This window comes from Drosophila takahashii, chromosome 3R, assembly GCF_030179915.1.
Source record: "Drosophila takahashii strain IR98-3 E-12201 chromosome 3R, DtakHiC1v2, whole genome shotgun sequence".
In the NCBI taxonomy this organism is placed as follows: domain Eukaryota; kingdom Metazoa; phylum Arthropoda; class Insecta; order Diptera; family Drosophilidae; genus Drosophila; species Drosophila takahashii.
Genome location: NC_091681.1, coordinates 10,980,196 through 10,999,305, shown reverse-complemented (window position 1 = coordinate 10,999,305; position 19,110 = coordinate 10,980,196). Strand labels below are relative to the sequence as shown.

At 39.3% G+C, this 19,110-nt stretch overlaps 1 protein-coding gene across 1 annotated transcript; it reads right to left on the bottom strand.

Annotated features, from left to right (window-relative positions):
- Window positions 1-876: 876 nt before the first annotated feature.
- On the bottom strand, window positions 877-14,628 carry Dfd (homeotic protein deformed). Its single transcript, XM_017150358.3, has 5 exons — window positions 13,306-14,628; window positions 12,153-12,253; window positions 11,909-12,086; window positions 3,593-3,969; window positions 877-1,689 (listed from the first exon to the last, which is right to left on the bottom strand). The coding sequence occupies exons 1-5, from the start codon at window positions 14,099-14,101 to the stop codon at window positions 1,384-1,386; spliced, it is 1,758 nt and encodes a 585-aa protein (XP_017005847.2). The 5' UTR covers window positions 14,102-14,628; the 3' UTR covers window positions 877-1,383.
- Window positions 14,629-19,110: the final 4,482 nt, after the last annotated feature.

Genomic DNA, 19,110 nt, shown 5'->3' with positions numbered 1-19,110 from the left:
CAATGATAAATTAAGCGCTAAGAGTGTTTCCATGTACCCGCCCGACAATCCACTGTCAGGGATCGGGGGTAGATTGATTATGTCCCCGTGTCGGTGGACACTCTCCCGGCGACTCGGGCCTCGGGTCATTGTCAACGGAGGCCGCGCCTGACTAACCATCCTCATCCACATCCACAATTCGCAATAGGAACTCGACTCGAGCCGATTCGAGCCGATTCGGGGGAAGTGGCCTAAGACCAGTTTATCGCACACACTCCATCTGCGGAGGATCCGATCCCCACTCTCGGAGAGGATTTCTTGTTCAACATATTTCCAGAAGCCAACAGGTGCCAATGGGCTGTGATCAATCATTGGCGAATCGATTTTTAATTAAGAACTCTTGTTAGCATTTGGCGACCCCAGCTCCTCTCCTGTGGCCAAGTTGATTGCCAACAAAGGCCTGTTGAATTCTTTAGCGCGAAAGCCCCAACAAAAGGAGCTCAGCTCCAATCGACTCCGAATTCGGCTACCCAGCCGCGCTTGGGCCATGATGTTTAAATTTGTCCTAATTAGTTGACAATGAGCGATGATGAATCAGCGGATTATAGGCGAGCACACAAGTGTGCACGTCTTCTACAGGGACTCGTGTAGGCGGGTTGAGAAACTTATCTTCGGGGCTATCAATCAAAGGGGTTGTTTAACTCATTCAGGAATCCCAATTCGCGAAGGTTTTTTTAAACATTTCAAAAGATAAAAGTTTTGGACTTTTAGCAGCTAAGTGCAGCAATCCTTATACAAATTAATTTTAAATGTAAAATCTTTTCAATGTTTTCCGCAACATTTTTAATATCAATCTCTTTACCAATCCCATATAAACAAATTTTTTATAATAAAATATTTATACTTATTTTCCTTTTCATATACAATATATTCTCTTTATTTTGATATACTTTTCGTTTTTCGGTTTTAATTGTATCAATAAAATAAGTACGAACTTACATACATCTAGATACGCACAACAGATGCCAACTACACTCGTTAATTATATTTATAGTTACCATAATTGTACAAATAAGCATTTCTAGTGCTAAGTGTTTGCCACTTAATAGCTATGACGAATCGTTCTAGGCTTTATACAAACTCTTAAACCTCAATCCTAGGGTGCTTAACTAAAACTCATATACAACATTTGTGGGGAATCGGAATTACAACTTTATAAAATGAGGGTCGTCTACCTAATGGTCTGTCCTTAACTAACTACGTTCACTGTATACTCCGATTTGTCTTTAACCTTGCTTCGAGTTCAAGGTTATTGATTCGAAATGGAAAACAAAATTCTGCAAAGAATGATAGGGATAGCTAATTTACAATGCTGAAGTCATCTTGAAGATCTCCCTGCTAATTCTACAGGGCCGTCAGATCGTAGTCCTGCTTGATGTGCAGCTGAAGATTGGTCATGAGATCGGATTGCTGCTGTTGATGGTGTCCATGCAGGTTCGTGTGGCCCATTTGATTGTTATTGTTATTGAGGTTGCTGTTGTTGTTGTTATTGTTATTGCCGCTGCCATTGTTGTTGTTGTTGTTATTGCCGTGGTGCTGCTGAGATCCCGCATACGAATTGGCCGTCTCAGGTGCCGCTGGTATATAAGGCGGATTGCCCAGGGACGAGCTGACGTCACCGATGCTTTCCAAACTATCCGAGCGAATGCACTGAAAGGAGATAAAAAGAAGAAATTGATCAGCATTGTTATCAGTTGGAATGTTAACAATTTGCTATAAACTCAGAGAGGCTTTTATATTAAAAAAATTTAAGTAAATTACGGTCCACAAAGATCACTATTTTCATTAAATTGAAGCCTAAATTCCTTCACCTTAGGGTTGTTAAAAAATCGATAGTGGACACCATCGATGTTTTTGGCTATCGATGGTGGTCACTATCGATACTATCGATACTATCAACAATTAAAGAAAATAAAAAACAAATTGTTAAAATAAAGGAAAATTATGAAAAACAAATTATGGAAAATGTGTGATTGACTTATATAAATAAGGGGGAAATAAACGGTCTAACTTATACAGCGATTAAAGTGAAACAAAATTCGATGTTGAGCCTTAAAAAATAAAATACCGTCGTGTTCTTAAGTATATACTTTAAAATACTTTTTATACCCGTTACTCGTAGAGTAAAAGGGTATATTGTATTCGTGCAAAAGTATGTAACAGGTAGAAGGAAGCGTTTCCGACCCCATAAAGTATATATATTCTTGATCAGGATCACTAGCCGAGTCGATCTAGCCATGTCCGTCTGTCCGTCTGTCCGTCTGTCCGTCTGTCTGTCTGTCTGTCTGTCTGTCCGTCTGTCCGTATGAACGCTGAGATCTCGGAAACTATAAAAGCTAGAAGATTGGCATTTTGCATGCAGATTCTGGGAGTTCCTACGCAGCGCAAGTTTATTTCAAAAAGGTGCCACGCCCCCTCTAACGCCCACTAGCCCTCTCTATCGCCCACAGTTTTGAAGCTATTATGAAAATAGTAACTGATATGTATTTGTTTCGTCAATACATATCGATTGGCCAAGTAAAAGTTTGCCACGCCCACTCTAACGCCCGCAAAACCCATTTAACGCTTAAACCTGTCTAGCGCCTACATTTCCGCCTTTCATGGCCAGTAGTACCAATATCTTGGGGTAGATGGCTCAATTCAATATACAATAGCGCCATCTATTCAGATGGTTAATTTGAACTTTTTGTCCTTTTTTTCTGTGGTCACACTAATTCACAATATGTTATTGCAAATTTTAAATTATTTGAAAAGGGCGCGCATTTTGTCTCTTTTTGCTCGTATTCGTTTTTCACAAGTGCATTCACCTGCGCTAGAGAGAGACGGAAGATGTGCTAGGCAGAATTGAAAGTTTTAGAAGGCCTCCACGTGGAGTTCCCTGGGTAAAAAACGGGAGCTAATTCCAGCTTCGAAAAACAAAAAAGGAGGCATATTTCTATTAAGTTGTTTAGCTGAGTAACGGGTATCTAATAGTCGAGGCACTCGATTATAGCGTTCTCTCTTGTTTTTTCTTAAAATATACCAAAAGTTGCATGTAAAATTCAATTATTTTTTTGGAGCGATAGTATCGATTGTGGGTTCAAACCATCGATGTTTCCTAAATATTAAAACCATCGATAGTATCGATAGTGCTATTGATCTTTTTAACAACCCTACTTACCCTAATGTTTAATTTTCTAAAAATAATTACAATCACATATTCTTCTAAGACTTGGTTTTTGGATACCAATTTTCATAAAAACTAATATTTTGAGTACCTATCCAACTGTAAAACTGTTTAAAAGCAAAATTCGGAAAATACATGTATAACATGTATAACGTTCTAGGACCTCCAAAATAAGCTTATCTTGGTTAGTATTTCAGTACTTAGCTTTAAAGATACTAATTAGTTTTGTATTCATAAATAATTTAATCTTGTTCTAAACCATATCGAGTTAAATTTGCTTTAATCAACTACTATTTTTCTTATAAATGAACACACCAGAATGCCAATTGAGTGGAGTGGATGGCTCTAAGTGCCTGTTCCTGTTGACTTTCAACACGCCCTACTCACCTCATTCATCACCGGAGTCTGCTGCGTCTGCTGTTGCTGCGACTGCTGCTGTTGCGATTGTTGCTGCTTCTTGGAGGCGGCCCGCTTGGTGGGCTTCTTGGCTACCGGTGTTGGGTTGCCGTTGGCGTCCACCGTCTTCTTGCGCACGTTCTTGGTGTTGGGCAGCTTGTTGTCCTTCTTCCACTTCATGCGCCGGTTCTGGAACCAGATCTTGATCTGCCGCTCCGACAGGACCAGGGTATGGGCGATCTCGATGCGTCGCCGACGCGTCAGGTAGCGGTTGTAGTGGAACTCCTTCTCCAGCTCCAGGATCTGGTGGCGTGTGTAGGCGGTGCGTTGGCGTTTCGGCTCCATTCCCGGCTGATACGACCCATTTGCTGCACGGAGAAAGAATGAAAAAATGTTTTTGTAAAGGATGTTGGAATATTTAGCAAAAAATATATTTTACGTCTGCTATCGTTTCGATTAAAATGTTTGTAAAATGTAATAGACTTCAATTTTTATTTTACATTTTCTTTAAAAAACTCCATAGTTTATATTGAATATATTAAAAATTAATAACTGCCGAATAATGGTTTTCGTGGTTTTAATAGTTTAACCCAATTTAACCAACCTTATTGGTAAATTAAAACTAAAATACTGTAATGTCTTTAAAGAATTTCCTGTTCTCTCTGTGTAAGATGCAAGGAGAGGACGCAGGATTTCAATAATTAATGATCCAAGAGTATAAACAATATAGAGGGGTGGGGGTGGGGCACCACAATTAATACACTTCAAATTGCGTTTCATAACAGGCCAAGTTCTCAATAAATCTCCCAGATAAGTTGACAACCCTTAAAAAGACCCGCCAAAGTTTTTCTCGCTTTCACCTTGGAACTGGACAGGCCGAGGGGGAGGGGATTTGCCTCAAGGGGAGGGGGCGGGTCAGAGGGTTAGCTTGCGGGCACAAGAAAGAGCTTGTCAGTTGGGCCCAGCATAATTAATCAAAATCAAATGGCGCGCAACTGCCAGGATGTCAGGGCTTGTCCTTGGGCCTCCCGAAAAATTACGCGGCCGCAGTTAGTTTTTCCGGCTGGAAAATTAAACACGTCTGAGGGTTGCATCCTTCCGCCTTCCCCCTCCACTTTCTTACTCCGTTTTCTTTTATTTTTATCGCCGCCAGATAAATGCCTCGCACCTGCCGCCCGTCGGAGATGGACATCCAAATTTAAACACGCTCCATCAATTTCAATTTGCTGCCATCTCCGCTGATGTTTCCATCAGAGCCACAGTCTACAGTCCCTCGCACTTCCCGTCCGGGAGTTGTGCATTTATAAAAATTTCATTGCTCTGTGACAGACAGCTTTCGATTTGATAGAAATATTTCAATCCCAGCTCGGCCGGCCCGAAACTTAGATTAATGATATATGTCCAGCCAACCGTTGACAGGCCCCCAAATAGGGGAGGGGCGTCCATTGGGCTGGGTGGTCCATCACAAAAAATGGACTAACATGGGTCGGGTCACTGCAGAACTACAGAACTACAGAAGGGATCGGAACAGATGCGCTTAAGAGCTGCCGACAAGTTTTTATTTTTATTTTCTTATGTCGAGGTGACAGGTCAGACAGTGTTAAAAGTTTCTTTTTTAGAAGGTCAAGAAAAGAACACAAGGAGTTTTTGGAAAACGCACAGAGATGGTCATCTTTATTTTACTAAGCTGTGAGATCTAAAGAGTTTTTCGCACAAGATTTCTTTTACAAAGGAATGAGCATAACCAACTTTGATCATTGCTTGGTTTATGTTAAAAATTCATAATATTGATGGTTATCAAGACTTTTACTTTTAAGTGTCATCAAATATTTTTCCAAATCTCTGTTTTATTTACCTTCAACACTTTATATTTAATCAATGAAATTCCGCTTAAGACTAACATGTTAAGCTAATCCATCAATTATGGATTTGGATTACAAGCAAAAACCCAAAACAAACCATGATTCGAAAATTAAAAGAGAACCGAAGAGGGACGGCAGTGAAACCGAGGCGAGCCCAACTGCAATATCAATTACAAAACCCCAAAGGAGCAGGGAAATATAACAGATAACGAAACAACACACCGATTTCAATGTCAGCTGCTCGAAAAACGCGGCGCTGGCGTTGGCGGCATGCTGCGTTAATTCGTTTTTAATAAGTGCGTATCATTTCATTTCAACATTTCAACGAAACTGCCGGGGCCCGCGAAGCGGAAGAACTTCAGTCCAGGCAGACCAAAGGAAATCGCAGTGTCATGGCTTAAGGCGAAAAACGAAAACGAGAAAGAGTGCCAATTGCATTTAAAACTGGCAAGAATGGCAGCCAATTTACGAAAATGCCAAATCATACAAGGCCAAGGAAATCAAGATTGCACAAGCCCTGGGGGAGACGTTCCTCAGAGGGAATGTTAGGTGGAAAAGTGCTAAAGAGCTGTGAAGAAGAATTGGCGCCCGCGGGTGGACCCAGTGCGTAGGCAGCAGCAGCTGTCCCTTTCGATCCCACACTTTCGTTCTGGGCCCTGAGTCAGGCTGTCGGCATGTTTGTCCCATCCAAAATTTCATATGATTTATCATGCGTTTGTGACTCTACAATTTCATCCAGCCAGAGCAAGGGAGAGGGAGAGCGGATGAAAACTATGTCAGACATTATTTCATAATCTGTTGTTGTCTGGCGGCCTCATTTGTGGGCTTAAACCAACCCGATTTTGAGGTGCGGTGGCAACCAGCCAACTTCCGGGCTTCGATTCCTTTACTTTATTCACTTTGCATTCGATTCGAGAAGATGGCTGAATATAAATGATTAATTGCCAACCCGATAAGCAGAGAGTGTGTAAATGTCTGTGATTAATCCGAAAAAGAAATTTGACTCGTGCCAACCCGAAAACAACAAACATCAAAAATCAAAAATTGTAATGTAAAAACGTTAAAGAAATCAACCGAAAATATTTAACGGCTGTCATAATTCATTTATATAAACATTCATCAAAAGCATTTATAGCCAGCGTGGAATAAACGACAAAACCTGTTCACCTATTAGAGGAAATCGCATTTCGAATGCAGCTAACAAATGGCAAGAAATTAATTTTCGGTCTGCACTAATGAATGCCCGAACGGAGATTGCGCATACGCCGCGTTATCCAGCTGGGTTCTAAGTTTAAAACTTTACTCGCAGCTCGGTGTTTTTTGTTCGATTTTTCTTTATATTAAAGTGTGTGAGCTCATGGCAACAACAACAACGAGAAGAAGAAAAAAGGCAAGTCAACATTTCAACAACAGCGGGAGCTGCATCAGCAGCTTGTCAAGTGACTTGCAATTTGTGGCAGGCAAATAATAAAAATAAACATGAGCTCATGCTACTTACACATGTACGGGCAGAACACCCAAACCCTCATATATATATATATATATACCATACCATATACATATATGTTTACATATGTGTAGATTCGTTTACCCAAAGTAAAGTACCCGCAGCACTTGAACTGGTTGCCGCGCTGTGGGAGAATCGTTCTCCAACTCGAATTTTGTTAATTTAAACGCAAATACTTTGGGCGCTTTTCAATGGCTTTAAGCCAAGTGCACAACTAAATGGAAAAATATGTTAATTTAAGTAGAGTTGGAAAAGTTGCAGAAAAAAAGATTATTCGGATATACTAAGCGAAACTAATTACAAAAGAGGAGACGAGTTTTCCCAGTTCCTGCTTTTTATTTAGCCTGTTAGTAGAGCGTTAAAAATTAATTTAAAATTCAAAATACTGTTCAACGTTCATAACTCGATACTCCATTAGCCAAGTTAAAAATTCGAGATACAAAAAAATATTTTAATATTTTAATATGTATTTACATTAAAAACAACGCCCTTTTGCTGAGCTTTGCCAAATTTGAAAACCTACCATTAATAATAATTACTTGAATTGTCCGACTCTCAAAATCTCCCAATTACTACTATAAATATCGAATCATTTTAATAAACCAAACAACTTTTAGCCATTCATAAAAATTTAAATAAACCTATACCGTTTTGGCGCTTAAATAAAGTTGTTTGCTAAAAATATTCGACAACAAGTTGATATAATTTATAGAGAAATTCGAAACTCTTCGGCCAGAGATTTTATTTTGGGTTTTTAAGATATTAAAGATAATTATTTTAAATATTTTAATATATTTTTGTATAATTAGTCAAAAAATAAAATTAATTAAAATTATTACAAACTAACACTCATTAAAACCAGAGAAGAAAAACCACTATTTTTATTTTTCATCTATGTAAAATGTACAAACCTTACTCAAACCCGAACTAATTAACTGTAGTCAATCGTTTTCCCATTTTTAAAAAGTATTCGTTTCACTTTCGATTCTGGCACTTAACAATAAAAGAAGCCAATCGAATGACCATCAACAATGTTATTCAACTAAGCTGAAAAATTCAGCACTTGTCCCAAGTCGGAGTCGTTTTTTTTTGTTGTGCTAACGAAATGGAAATAGAATGGATTCGTAAAATGAAGCGAAACCGAAACTGAAAAGACACCAAAGTGCAGAGTACCAGAAGAAAGACAAGCCGAACTAAGAAGCTCACGACTCAAACGCAAAGACCGGCGAACAATGGAGAACGCGTAAGACGACCTTGGAGAATCGTTGCTTTCGAGACAAGAACCCACAAAAACCCCACCAAGTTTATATATATTTGATACATTTTATACTTATATCCAGCTGGACAATGGGCAGAGTGTGGCAGCAGCAATAAAAGCTCCGCTAATTAAAGCCAATTTCAATAATTTGCACAGCTCCAGAGAACTTTATTGGCGTAAATTGCCGAACCAAAACAGAGACGGCAATAAAGTGATTGAAAGAGAGGAGGAGAAAGAGGGAGAGCTAGAGCCACAGGGATCGCTAATTATGCTTTGTGAAGAATCCAGCTGAGACTCAGCTGTTCGTGCCCCATCTGTCATAAAGGCGAACTTCTTAATTTTTACTGCGTCATTTTCATCATTGTCATGGGCCGCCGGTGATTACTCCCCTGATTCCTCGCTTCATACCACCCCCTTGCCCGTCGATTTGCACTTTTGCAAAAGGCGCAATTCCAGCTGAGTTTTTACAGCATCTGCGTCTGGGCCTCGTGTATCTGAGTCCGAATCTGTATCTGTATCCGCGGCTTGCACTTTTTTTGCCCGCCTCAGAGGCTTTTCCGCAAGTCATCGGGTAACTGTGACTCTGAGGCAAACTCTGCCTCATGGTGGAAACTTAATCGTGGACTTGCCATTGAAATTCAGTTACAAGGCTGTTCACGTTCCACTGTTCATTGAAAGCGGCTACACCGTATCTATAGCTGTGTGTATCCCCCTGTATAAACACGAAACTTGTACGGGTTTTTAGCCGCTTCATCTTGAACCGACTTCGTGCATGAAATCAATATTGTTCAGTCAAATCTTCTCACAGAATTTATATAGTTTGTGGAATTTATCAGCTATTATTATCTTAAAGTAATGTATACAATTTAAGTAATTTTATAAATTTCTGTATCTATTAAATACATTTTATTCCAAGTAATAAGTCGCTTCCAAAGCTAATTTTCCTTTTTTTTAACGAATAAAAAATAAGATATAATATTTATTGGCATGTTGAGTCCTATTTCAGTACAAAAGTTTCCTTCTTGAAATAAACAATTTAAAAAAATATATTAAATATAATCAGTTTTAAATCAAATCTAAACCATTGAATCTTATTTAAACTTTCTATTAAAATTTGTATTCTGATTCTATCGCATTTAACTTCGTAACTTGAAGATTAAATGAAGCCAGACTCCATTAACTTTTCATTACCTTTCAACACTTTTAATGACAACTATTAAATAATCCACAAATTGCTCTCCAAATTCGTTTCACACCTAGCCTCGCTCTTTTATCCGACCGGAGGCACAAGTTTTGAACAAGTTTTGGGCTCGCCTTAGGGCAAAAAACAAAATAAATTGAGCAAGAGACCACACGCCACTTCGGAGGCACACATAGTTCGGGCCTTAGTTTCGGGCAAGTGCTAAGCGAGTGTAAGTCATTTGTAAAGGGAACAACATGACACCGAAGGGGACTCGGGGTCACAGGTTTTGGGGCATAACGAGACGGATGCCAAGACGCTGGCTGAGATGATGCACTAGCGATAATCAAGTTTCGTCTTGTTCTCGTGGTCGTGCGCTCATGATAAATGTCACAACATTAACATCAAATGACACGGACCATCCGTCACTCAGTCGGAGTTTTACCTCGGCGGTGTGGAGGGGGGTGTGGAATCGGAATCTGAATCTGAGTCCGAATTCGAAACGGAGTCGGTATAGTATACCTTGCGACTTTGTCAAAAATGCCCCTGAGCGATCGTTTGCCTGTCTGTCCCAGTGTCCGCCGCACTACTTCGATTTTTCGTTTTGATGTTTGATTTTTGACACTCGGAAAAAATCTTTGCCCAAAATAAAAGAATAACATATTATCATCATACTAAATATTTAGCAGCATGTTGGAATAAAAATTTGGTTTCCCGAAAAGAAAATATATTTGTTTTATTCAAATAAAAATGTAACTGAACAAAAATTGATTTATAAAATTCAAAGATCAAAAGTAAATAATAATTACTTTTGTTAACATACACTCAAAAAAAAATTTTAGAAAATCGCCTATGGATTTGCTTTACTGGCGATTTTTTTCTATATTTCTGGAATATTTCTTGAATTTAATGAATTTTGATTAATTGGAAGAAAATTTTCTTTACCAGTAGAAAATTTTTTTATTTTAAAGAAAAAAATCGCCAGTGAAGCAAATCCATAGGCGATTTTCTAAAATTCAGGGCGATTCATTTTCTGAGTGTAGAGCCTATCTTAATATTCAGATTGCTTTCTTAAAAATTAACATAGTTTTGTTTGGGTCAAATTCTTTATTTTTTTTTACAGTGAATCGAAAAATCCCCAATGGGACTAAAATCTGGAATGGGTACTGGGAAACGATGAACCGATGAGGCATTTGACAATTAACCAGTCAGAGTGGCGTTAAGCGAAACGATATAATTACCCATTTGGGTCAAGGCTATGGTCGAACTGGAGTACTGCGACGCTGTGCTAATTAAAAAGCAATCTATCAGTTTTTTGTACCACCTACCGATCCTCTAGTAAATGCATTCGTCACCTACTTGCTGCCCCGAGGCATCCCCATTTCGGCATTATTAAAACAATAAGCGGCGACAATCGCCAGTTGGCCAGTGGATATTGTTGGTAACACACTCGACACATGGCTGAATGAATTCCCCGTTTTGGGCGCTACAATTAAGGGTAATTATCTCTGCCAGGCCAACACTGTCAACTCAACTCAACGGAACCCATTCAGTCGGTCTCTGGATCTGGTGAATGGAAATGGAACCAAGTGGAAACCTGTTCTCCACGTCCGAGTTTACTCGATGGTGCATTCTGTTTTTGTGCTAAGAATAATGCGGCACCGTATTCATAAAAGCTCTGACTGTTGGGCTTAAGGAATGAATGTGAGTGAGTCAGATTGCTTGGGAATTGTGTTGTTAGGGTTAAGCAAGAAATGAAAATGTTATAAATATGTTCGAAAAGATATTTAAAATTGGACTTTTTGTTTAAAAAAAGAATACTTAAAAAATACTTGCAAAGGATAATTTTTCCACAAAATAAGTTATCATGATAATATATTAAGGAAACCTTAATAGTGGATTTAAGATTATTTCCGTGGAAAAACAAGGAACTAAACGGCCATTTTTCATCCCAGTTCCATTTAATTCAATATAGTTTTATATATGAGGCTCAAGGCGTTTTCCAGGTTTCTCTATAGGATGTATCAATTGACACCGTACCATTCAGCAGTCAAAGCTGACTCTAAGTCGGCTCAAGTGCTGAAAGAACTACTGAAGAGGCCTTATTACCAGGAGCTGCTTGAAGTGCTGGTTGCAAGCGAATGGAACACACTTAACGATATGTGCATTATGTTATATAGGAGCAGTATGTACAGGAACTTGTCATTTGGTGAACACGGTTCGCCCCTCGACAGAAGGCGTGGCACTCTTGATTTTGATTAATGAGCTTCAAGTCGCAGTTTTCTTTTTTCTGCTACCCGGTTGGCTGGTGTCTTTGGCTTTTATTTTGTTTATTTTCATTTTTTTTTCGCCAAAGAACGAACATTACAGGGGCCTGTCAGTGGATCAAGTGGGTGTTGGCAGCTAAGTAATTTAATTAGCATACCCCGAAAAATGGGCCACAACATGGGGGCGCAACACAGAGAAGATGGAGGGAGGAAAAAAGAAACTTTCAACTTACCCACTCCCGCCACATGGATCTTCTTCATCCAGGGGTAGATGATCCGTTCGCCATCGGTCGTCTCCGCCATCAGATCATCATCGCTGTCTGAGTCCCCGAGATCATCGTCGTTGTCGTTGGAGAGCAATTCGTCTGGCGAACGATCCAGCATGAGCCGATCCTCCTCTGACATGTCGTCCTAAACAAGTCAATCAAAACTTTAATTATGCTTTCTCTTTTGAAATATCTCTCCCAGGGTATTTACATTTTCCGATCCCATATCATCACAGCGCAATCGCATCCCCAGCTCTTGCAGTTGTTGTCCAGCAGGTACAGCTTCTTCAATGCGTTTCTCTAGTTTTAAACCTGCAGGAAACGGACATCGATTTATTTTCGTAAAGAAGGGATATAATATATATTCAAGAATTCGAATTGGTTGGTGTATACTTTTTATACCCTTGTAGAGGGTATTATAATTTCAGTCAGATGTTTGCAACGCAGTGAAGGAGACGTTTCCGACCACATAAAGTATATATATTCTTGATCAGCACCAATAGCCCAGTATAGACTAGCCATGTCCGTCTGTCCGTCTGTCCGTTTCTATGCGAACTAGTCTCTCAGTTTTAAAGCTATCGCGATGAAACTTTCCCGAAAGTCTTCTTTCTATTGCAGGTAGTACATATGTCGGAGCGAGCCGGATCGGACCACTATATCTTAAGGCTCCCATAGGAAAATTCAAACAAATATAAGAAAATTCATTGTAACTTTGTAGGAAGTAGGCGTTTTGATTCTTGACTACTTAAAAACAAAATTGGAATTCCTGGAACTGCACCGAGTAAGCATTACTTTATCTACAAGGGTATAAAAGCTTCGGCTGGCCGAAGGTAGCTTCCTTTCTTGTTTAATATCAAATTTCTTTGTACTTTTCACCCGATTGGATACCGTGCATCCGCGCATGGGTTTGCTATTAGCTTCGATTAAGTTTACCTAAAGACGTACGTTTTAATACCAAAGTTGGTTACTGAAACTAATAAACACCTCTATCATATTCTCAATGGAAAAATGAATGTGATGAAACATAAATCAATAACCAATAACATAAATCAATAAACACGTTTTGAGATGAAATTATAATATTAGTTCGATACATGTCCAAGATAAACCCCAGTAACATTTTTTATTTATTTTAAATTTTTGTACCTTTCAGAGAAAGTTGACTGGTAAGATCAATGGGGATTGTTTTAAAAAAAAGATAAGAACATTTCTACTAAGAATTCTACGTTTAATGGATTCTAAGAAAATGACGCCGTGAGTATCCGGCTCGTAGGACCATTCATTCGTTTATTAGAGTCAACGAGCGAACAAAAAGGCGGTTTCCAAAGAACAAAAGATGGATCTCTGATTATAAATAGACTCACCTAACTCCTGCAGTCCCAGCGCCGTATTAGTCGGTGGTTCCGTGGAGCTGCACTGCAGAGGCAGATCCATCATTTGTGAGTGCGGTGAATGTCCTTGGGAGTGGGTGCTGCCTACGCTACCGTTCGCCGCCCCATAGCCCCCGCCGTATCCGCCGTAGTATCCATTTGCCGATCCGCCCACTGCTCCACCTCCGACCACTCCTCCGCTTCCTCCACCACCGCTCCCGTTGCTCGAATTTGGGACATTTACCGCCGGACCGTACCCGTTCGTGGGATCGGAATGCACCGCTCCCGCGGATATGAACTCGGGGGCGTGGTGCACGTAGTAGCCGAGGCTCTGGTGCGGATGTGCGTGCGGATGCGAGTGCGGATGTGAGGGCGGAGTGGCGGTGGTGTAATTGGAACTATAGCCGCCGGCGGATGGCTGGTGGTGTCCGGATAACGCACTATTGCTGTGGTGGTGCGGCAGTGAGTGGGTGTGCGAATGGGAGTGGCTGTGCGGATTGTGGTGGTGCGCCATATAGTCGCTGACCATGTCCGCCGGATGCATGGCATGCGGATGCCCCGACATCCCACCTGCTCCACCGCCACCCACTGACCCACCCACACCTGTCACTGCACCGCCGCCGACGGCACCGCTCATGTGACCCGTGGAAGCGGTCATCGAGTAGTGTCCGTTGTAGTGGTGATAGTCATCGGCCACCGGCGGGAACTTTGGGTCCAAGCCATTGCCCATGGACATGGGGCTCTGGACATGATGTGGAGCATGCGGATAGCCCATGAGAAAAGAGCTCATGTCGCAAAATCTGTGGTGTCGAGGTTTTCCAGATGGAATTCGCTAGGGTTTTTTTATTTTTATACGTTTTATTGGTCACTTTCACTCGGTTTGCACATATTCTGTAGCTTTTGCTTTTTGTATTGTAATTATTGGTTAGATCCACCACTTTTTATCTGTAGTGGTTTCTTGTAAGATTATATTGGTGCTAAGAAATGAAAACTTGTTTCCCAAAATTTCATTTGTTCTAAGATTTTAACCACATTTGGAGGAATTATTTCTGGTGATGTACAACCAATATCACTGTTTTTTCACTTTTATTGTTTTCAAAACTTCTTAACTTGATTTGGAATTACTTTTTGGCACTTTGAAAGCCCCTATACCTTCTGATTCTTAGAAGCTTGATTATGGCGCTGTTTTCCGGTTATAAAAAAAGTTTTTTTTTTAAATTTAAAACACACACTGGGAGAAAACTCGGACGCTTCGGTTTTACGAGTGCGCTGCGAACACGAACCGTTCCATTCGAGCCGATTTTTTGTTATGCTCGCTGGCGATAACTCTCCGCGCGAGCGAACCTGTTTCGCCACTCTTCGCTCGTTCGTTCGCTCTCTCGCTCGCTCTCTCCCACCGCCATTGCCATCAAAACGGGTTTTCACTGCAGCAACAAAACAATCGAAGGACGGCCCACACACACACACGCAGCGTGATGAAAGGAGAGCCATGCATAAACCGCAGCCATGCTGCTCGCTCTTTTCTCACCCTCCTCCTCGGGCGCCATTTTCCACCACCGAACGGCGATTTCTCTCTCGTGTGCGACAGAGAGGAAACACAGGGGCCAGAGCGAGATGGCGGGATCTTTGGTCACACCCATTCGCAGTCGCTGGTACAGTGAGGGCATAAAATATTGGTGAGGGCATAATATAGTTAAAATATAGAAAAATAATTTAGCGGGGAGTTGTTTTAAAATTAAATATATACTCATCTTATTTCTAAAAGTCTTAAAAAAGTATTTTTATCCCCTGAGTTTAATATTAATCAACATATTAAATGTTACCTAAAAATAATTGTACGGTAATTTTAATTAATGAGAAAGTAAAAGCTAGGCTTGGAATTTGTTTTGCAAACAAATTTTATAAAAATAAAAATAATTAAATATTTCTTCAAAAGTGACTGTAAATTTATACAAAAGTTCACTATTCACGCAGTGCGGATATCCTCATTGGTATTCGATTTTCGATACCTACAGAACATGATTTAGCACAAAAATAAACTCGTGACCTTCACTGTAGCTCATTGGTGTGCCTATTTAGCCAGTCTTGACTGTACGACCCCACACAAATATAACATTTTGGTTGTCTTTTTTGCTGTGAGTGTGTTGGTACCCCGGCAGTCATGGCGCACACTCCAAAACTGAAGTCGTCAAAAAAGTCGTCTGGGTCCAAGAAGCACCGCCCATTTTCAGAGGCTTTCATCGATCCCGGACAAGACACAAGTGTGGATATGGACCAGACCATTTATTTTCCACTTTCAGAAATGGGTTCCTATAGGAACGAGCTGAGATGCAGCGAAGTCTTGGATAACAAAAGTATTGATCTTGAAGAGGGGAAAGAAACTATTGGATGCTGATTTCTCCGACTGAAATCAGCTACCGAGTTGGAGAGTCTGGGCTGACTTGCAATAATTTCAATTGAACAACCAACGAATATCACTTTGGCATAATGTTCTTCTATGTGATTATTGTTGTGGTCTCGCTCGTGTTAGGGCTGTTATTGTTGTTATCATTACTACCGTGATTTTTTCTCCGATGCTTTTGTTATTGCGATGACGGGCATATATTCAAATAAAGCAAGCAAAACATGGAAAATCGATAGAATGATTGTTGTATAATGCACGCCGAGAAGGTCGGACATTTAACGCTTTAATATTGTTTTTAGTAAATATTTAGACTGACTCATAAGAAGCCTCAAGAAATAGTCGAGTTGTGGTGTTATACCTTTTTTGATTTTCTTAAGACCAGTGGCGGATCTAGGATTTTGTTGTGGGGGGTGATATCAGAACAAATTTTTTGTTGCATACTTTTTGAATACCAAAATTTCTTTAATTTTTCAGCCGAGTGGGGTGATATATCACCACCCATATAACCCCCCGTGGATCCGGGCATGCTTAAGACTCATATCGTCCGAAGTTATTTGGATTCTCCGCTTTATTATATGATGTTCTTTAAATTATTTTTTATTCAATTAAGAATATATATATTCAAGAGTTTAATTCTAAGGGGGTGCTATAACACTTTCTATATAAAAGAAAAAGGAACATAAATACGTGTCACACTTTTGGAGTGCTTTTCTTAATGTGACTCTGGCTAATTGCCGAATAATTAAACCGCCCATCAGCCCACCAAAAATATCTTAACCCCCTTACAATTGGGTCCACGTGCCACCTCCGCCGTCAATTCCATATGTTAACGGGAGGAAGGTGATATAGAAGGTAGGGCCACTAATTAATCGACTTCCAACTGATTCGATTTTGATGGTCACCATCAAAACGTCATTAGGCCAGTTAAGTGTATAAAACTTAAATTTAGTCTGCGGTTCGTCAGCCAAGCTCATAGGTGTAAATGTTGGTTAGGTCTTTATTCCACATTAAAGTGTTCGAATTAATTGACTAGCGAATGTTAGCTAATGGGAGTTGTATGTTAACTTATATTATTGCGTGGTTCATTACGGTTCGCTTTGTTTACAAATAGTTCCCATCCCGCTCAAATATCATTAAATATGTACTTTCGGTTTCTATAAATTTTAAAAATTTTTAACTACTAATTGTTTGGAGCGCACTTAAATTGAATTACTTGTTTTAGTGGACTTTCAAATACAAAAGTTATTTCAATACAAGCGGTATTGGTGTTAGGTATATATATTTTAACTGCAAATTTGTATAGTTTGTTAAAATAATTTACACTACACTAATAACATCTAAAAACTCCTAAGTGCCTTTATTTGTATGGGCAAGAAAAACGAAAAAGATTAAAACCATTTATAATATAAAAAACATTTTCTTTAAAAAATATTATCTTTTGCAATAAATGAAATTAAACATTTTTAAGAAAATACATTTAATGTGATAGGGGTTTTATTTAAAGATCATGCGCGGATCCACGGGGGGTGATATGGGTGATACTCGTGTGAAAAATTTAAGGAATTTTGGCATTCAAAAAGTATGTCAAAAAAAAATTATGAAAACCTGTTCTTAAAGTAAGACACAAATTGTTCTTGATTTAAGAAAAATGTGTTTAATGTTAAGACACATTCCTATGAACAAACGTTTTTAACTTAAGAACATTTTTCACAACTTTAGACTGATTTGTTTCTCTGTGTACATTTTATAGAGTCGGAAAGTCCACTGCTTCAGGACGAGAACCTTTGTAATGCGATTGAATTCGCGGCTCTTATTAATTAACAACGGCAGAATCAGACGTTTTCATTGGTCCAAACAAAACATGAAATAATAAGATAAAAAAGGTTATAAATTAAAAAAATTAAATGTAAAAATTATTGTTCTATTGAACTATTGTTCCTGGAGAAGCTACATATATGCGCGAATCCACAAGAGGTTATATATCATCCTCCACTCGGGTAAAAATTAAGGGAATTTTGGTATTCAAAAAGTATGCAAGAAAATAGTTGTTTTAATATCACCCTCCACAACAAAATCCTAGATCAGCTACTGTTTAATATATATTTTTAGACTTACTTCCAACTAAAGAATTTTCTTTAATACTTCGCCTTGCATCCTTAGCGTGTTATATTCCTCCTTGGACGTTGCTCAAGAAACTTTTATACTCACTCGCATTAGTGGCTGCTACATTGAATTTTCTCAGCTCTGACACAGCTCCTTAGGTGGATGGAATCTCGAGGTGGGTGGTTAGGTTGCCCTTCCCGGAATCAGTAGGATGAGGGCTCGCTGAGAGCTTTACGTCAGCAGGGGGATGGGATGTGGTACAAAAAGGATGCCTCCGATGGGGGGATGTGTGTTGGTTGCTATTGCTTGCTCTTTGTCCGGGGCATTTGAGTCCGAAATCCCAATTCAGATCCAGCAATCAGTTGCGACTGTCAGGCGGCGGCAGAAGGAAGTTCACTTGCTGCACGAGGCAACACACTGAAACGTGATTAATGATGTCGCATCCACATCCACAGAGGCACATTACGACCACCAATGCGAATGTAGAGAACACCATGCCTTGAGCATGGGATTTTCTTTGTTTTCAGCTCGCTTCTTTAAGCCAGCCATCAAAACTTTGTGATATAAAATTAAGAAGCCCGAGAGTGTGCGATCGAATAATATTATGCAAAATTGGTGGTATCCACAGCCACTGATTAGTTGACTAATATTGGGAATTAGAAATATGCTAATCATGGGAATGGACAGGCAAAATGTTTTTGTGATTTTCCAGATTTTTAATATTAAGGTAATTTTAAGAGAACTTTAATACCCGGAAAATATCTATTAATTGTTTAGGTTTTATATTGCTACTAAATCATAAACTAATAAATTTTCCTTAAGTAAAATTCTTAAGTCTAGAATCTAGAAATTCGATAGTGAGTACATTTTTAAGTTGTGATCCACAAATCCATATTTATCAACTTATTATTTCGAATAAACCATTAAATGTTAAACTTGAATTCACAACTTCAGTCCACTCTACCCAAGACCGACCCTACAAAAATATTGGGAGCAGGCCTTTTTGATTTCGTATAACAACTTTTGTAATTAGTAATTTATTTTATGGTTTTGCGTGTAAAGTAGGTTTATTTGGAGGAGAAACTTTCCTGAGTTTCAGGCAATATCAAAATAACTTGTGAATATTTTTCTGTTGATTTACATAAATGTGTGCTATTTTTTAAGCCAACCCTTATATTTGGCCTGACCGCCATTATAAACACATAAGCTCGAACAATATTTACTTTAAAATGATTTTTATATTGAGAAAATTAATTTTGCGCTTCTTCTCATCCCACTTTCACCCACCCTCT

What these genes read in the sequence shown, in the direction of transcription:
- Dfd (XM_017150358.3), bottom strand. Translation starts at nt 14,101, where the DNA reads ATGAGCTCTTTTCTCATGGGCTATCCGCATGCTCCACATCATGTCCAG. An exon ending in GCTGGGACTGCAGGAGTTAG is followed by an intron (nt 12,254 to 13,305) that starts GTGAGTCTATTT and finishes CGTTTCCTGCAG; the next exon opens with GTTTAAAACTAGAGAAACGC. An exon ending in AGACTCCGGTGATGAATGAG is followed by an intron (nt 1,690 to 3,592) that starts GTGAGTAGGGCG and finishes ATCTCCTTTCAG; the next exon opens with TGCATTCGCTCGGATAGTTT.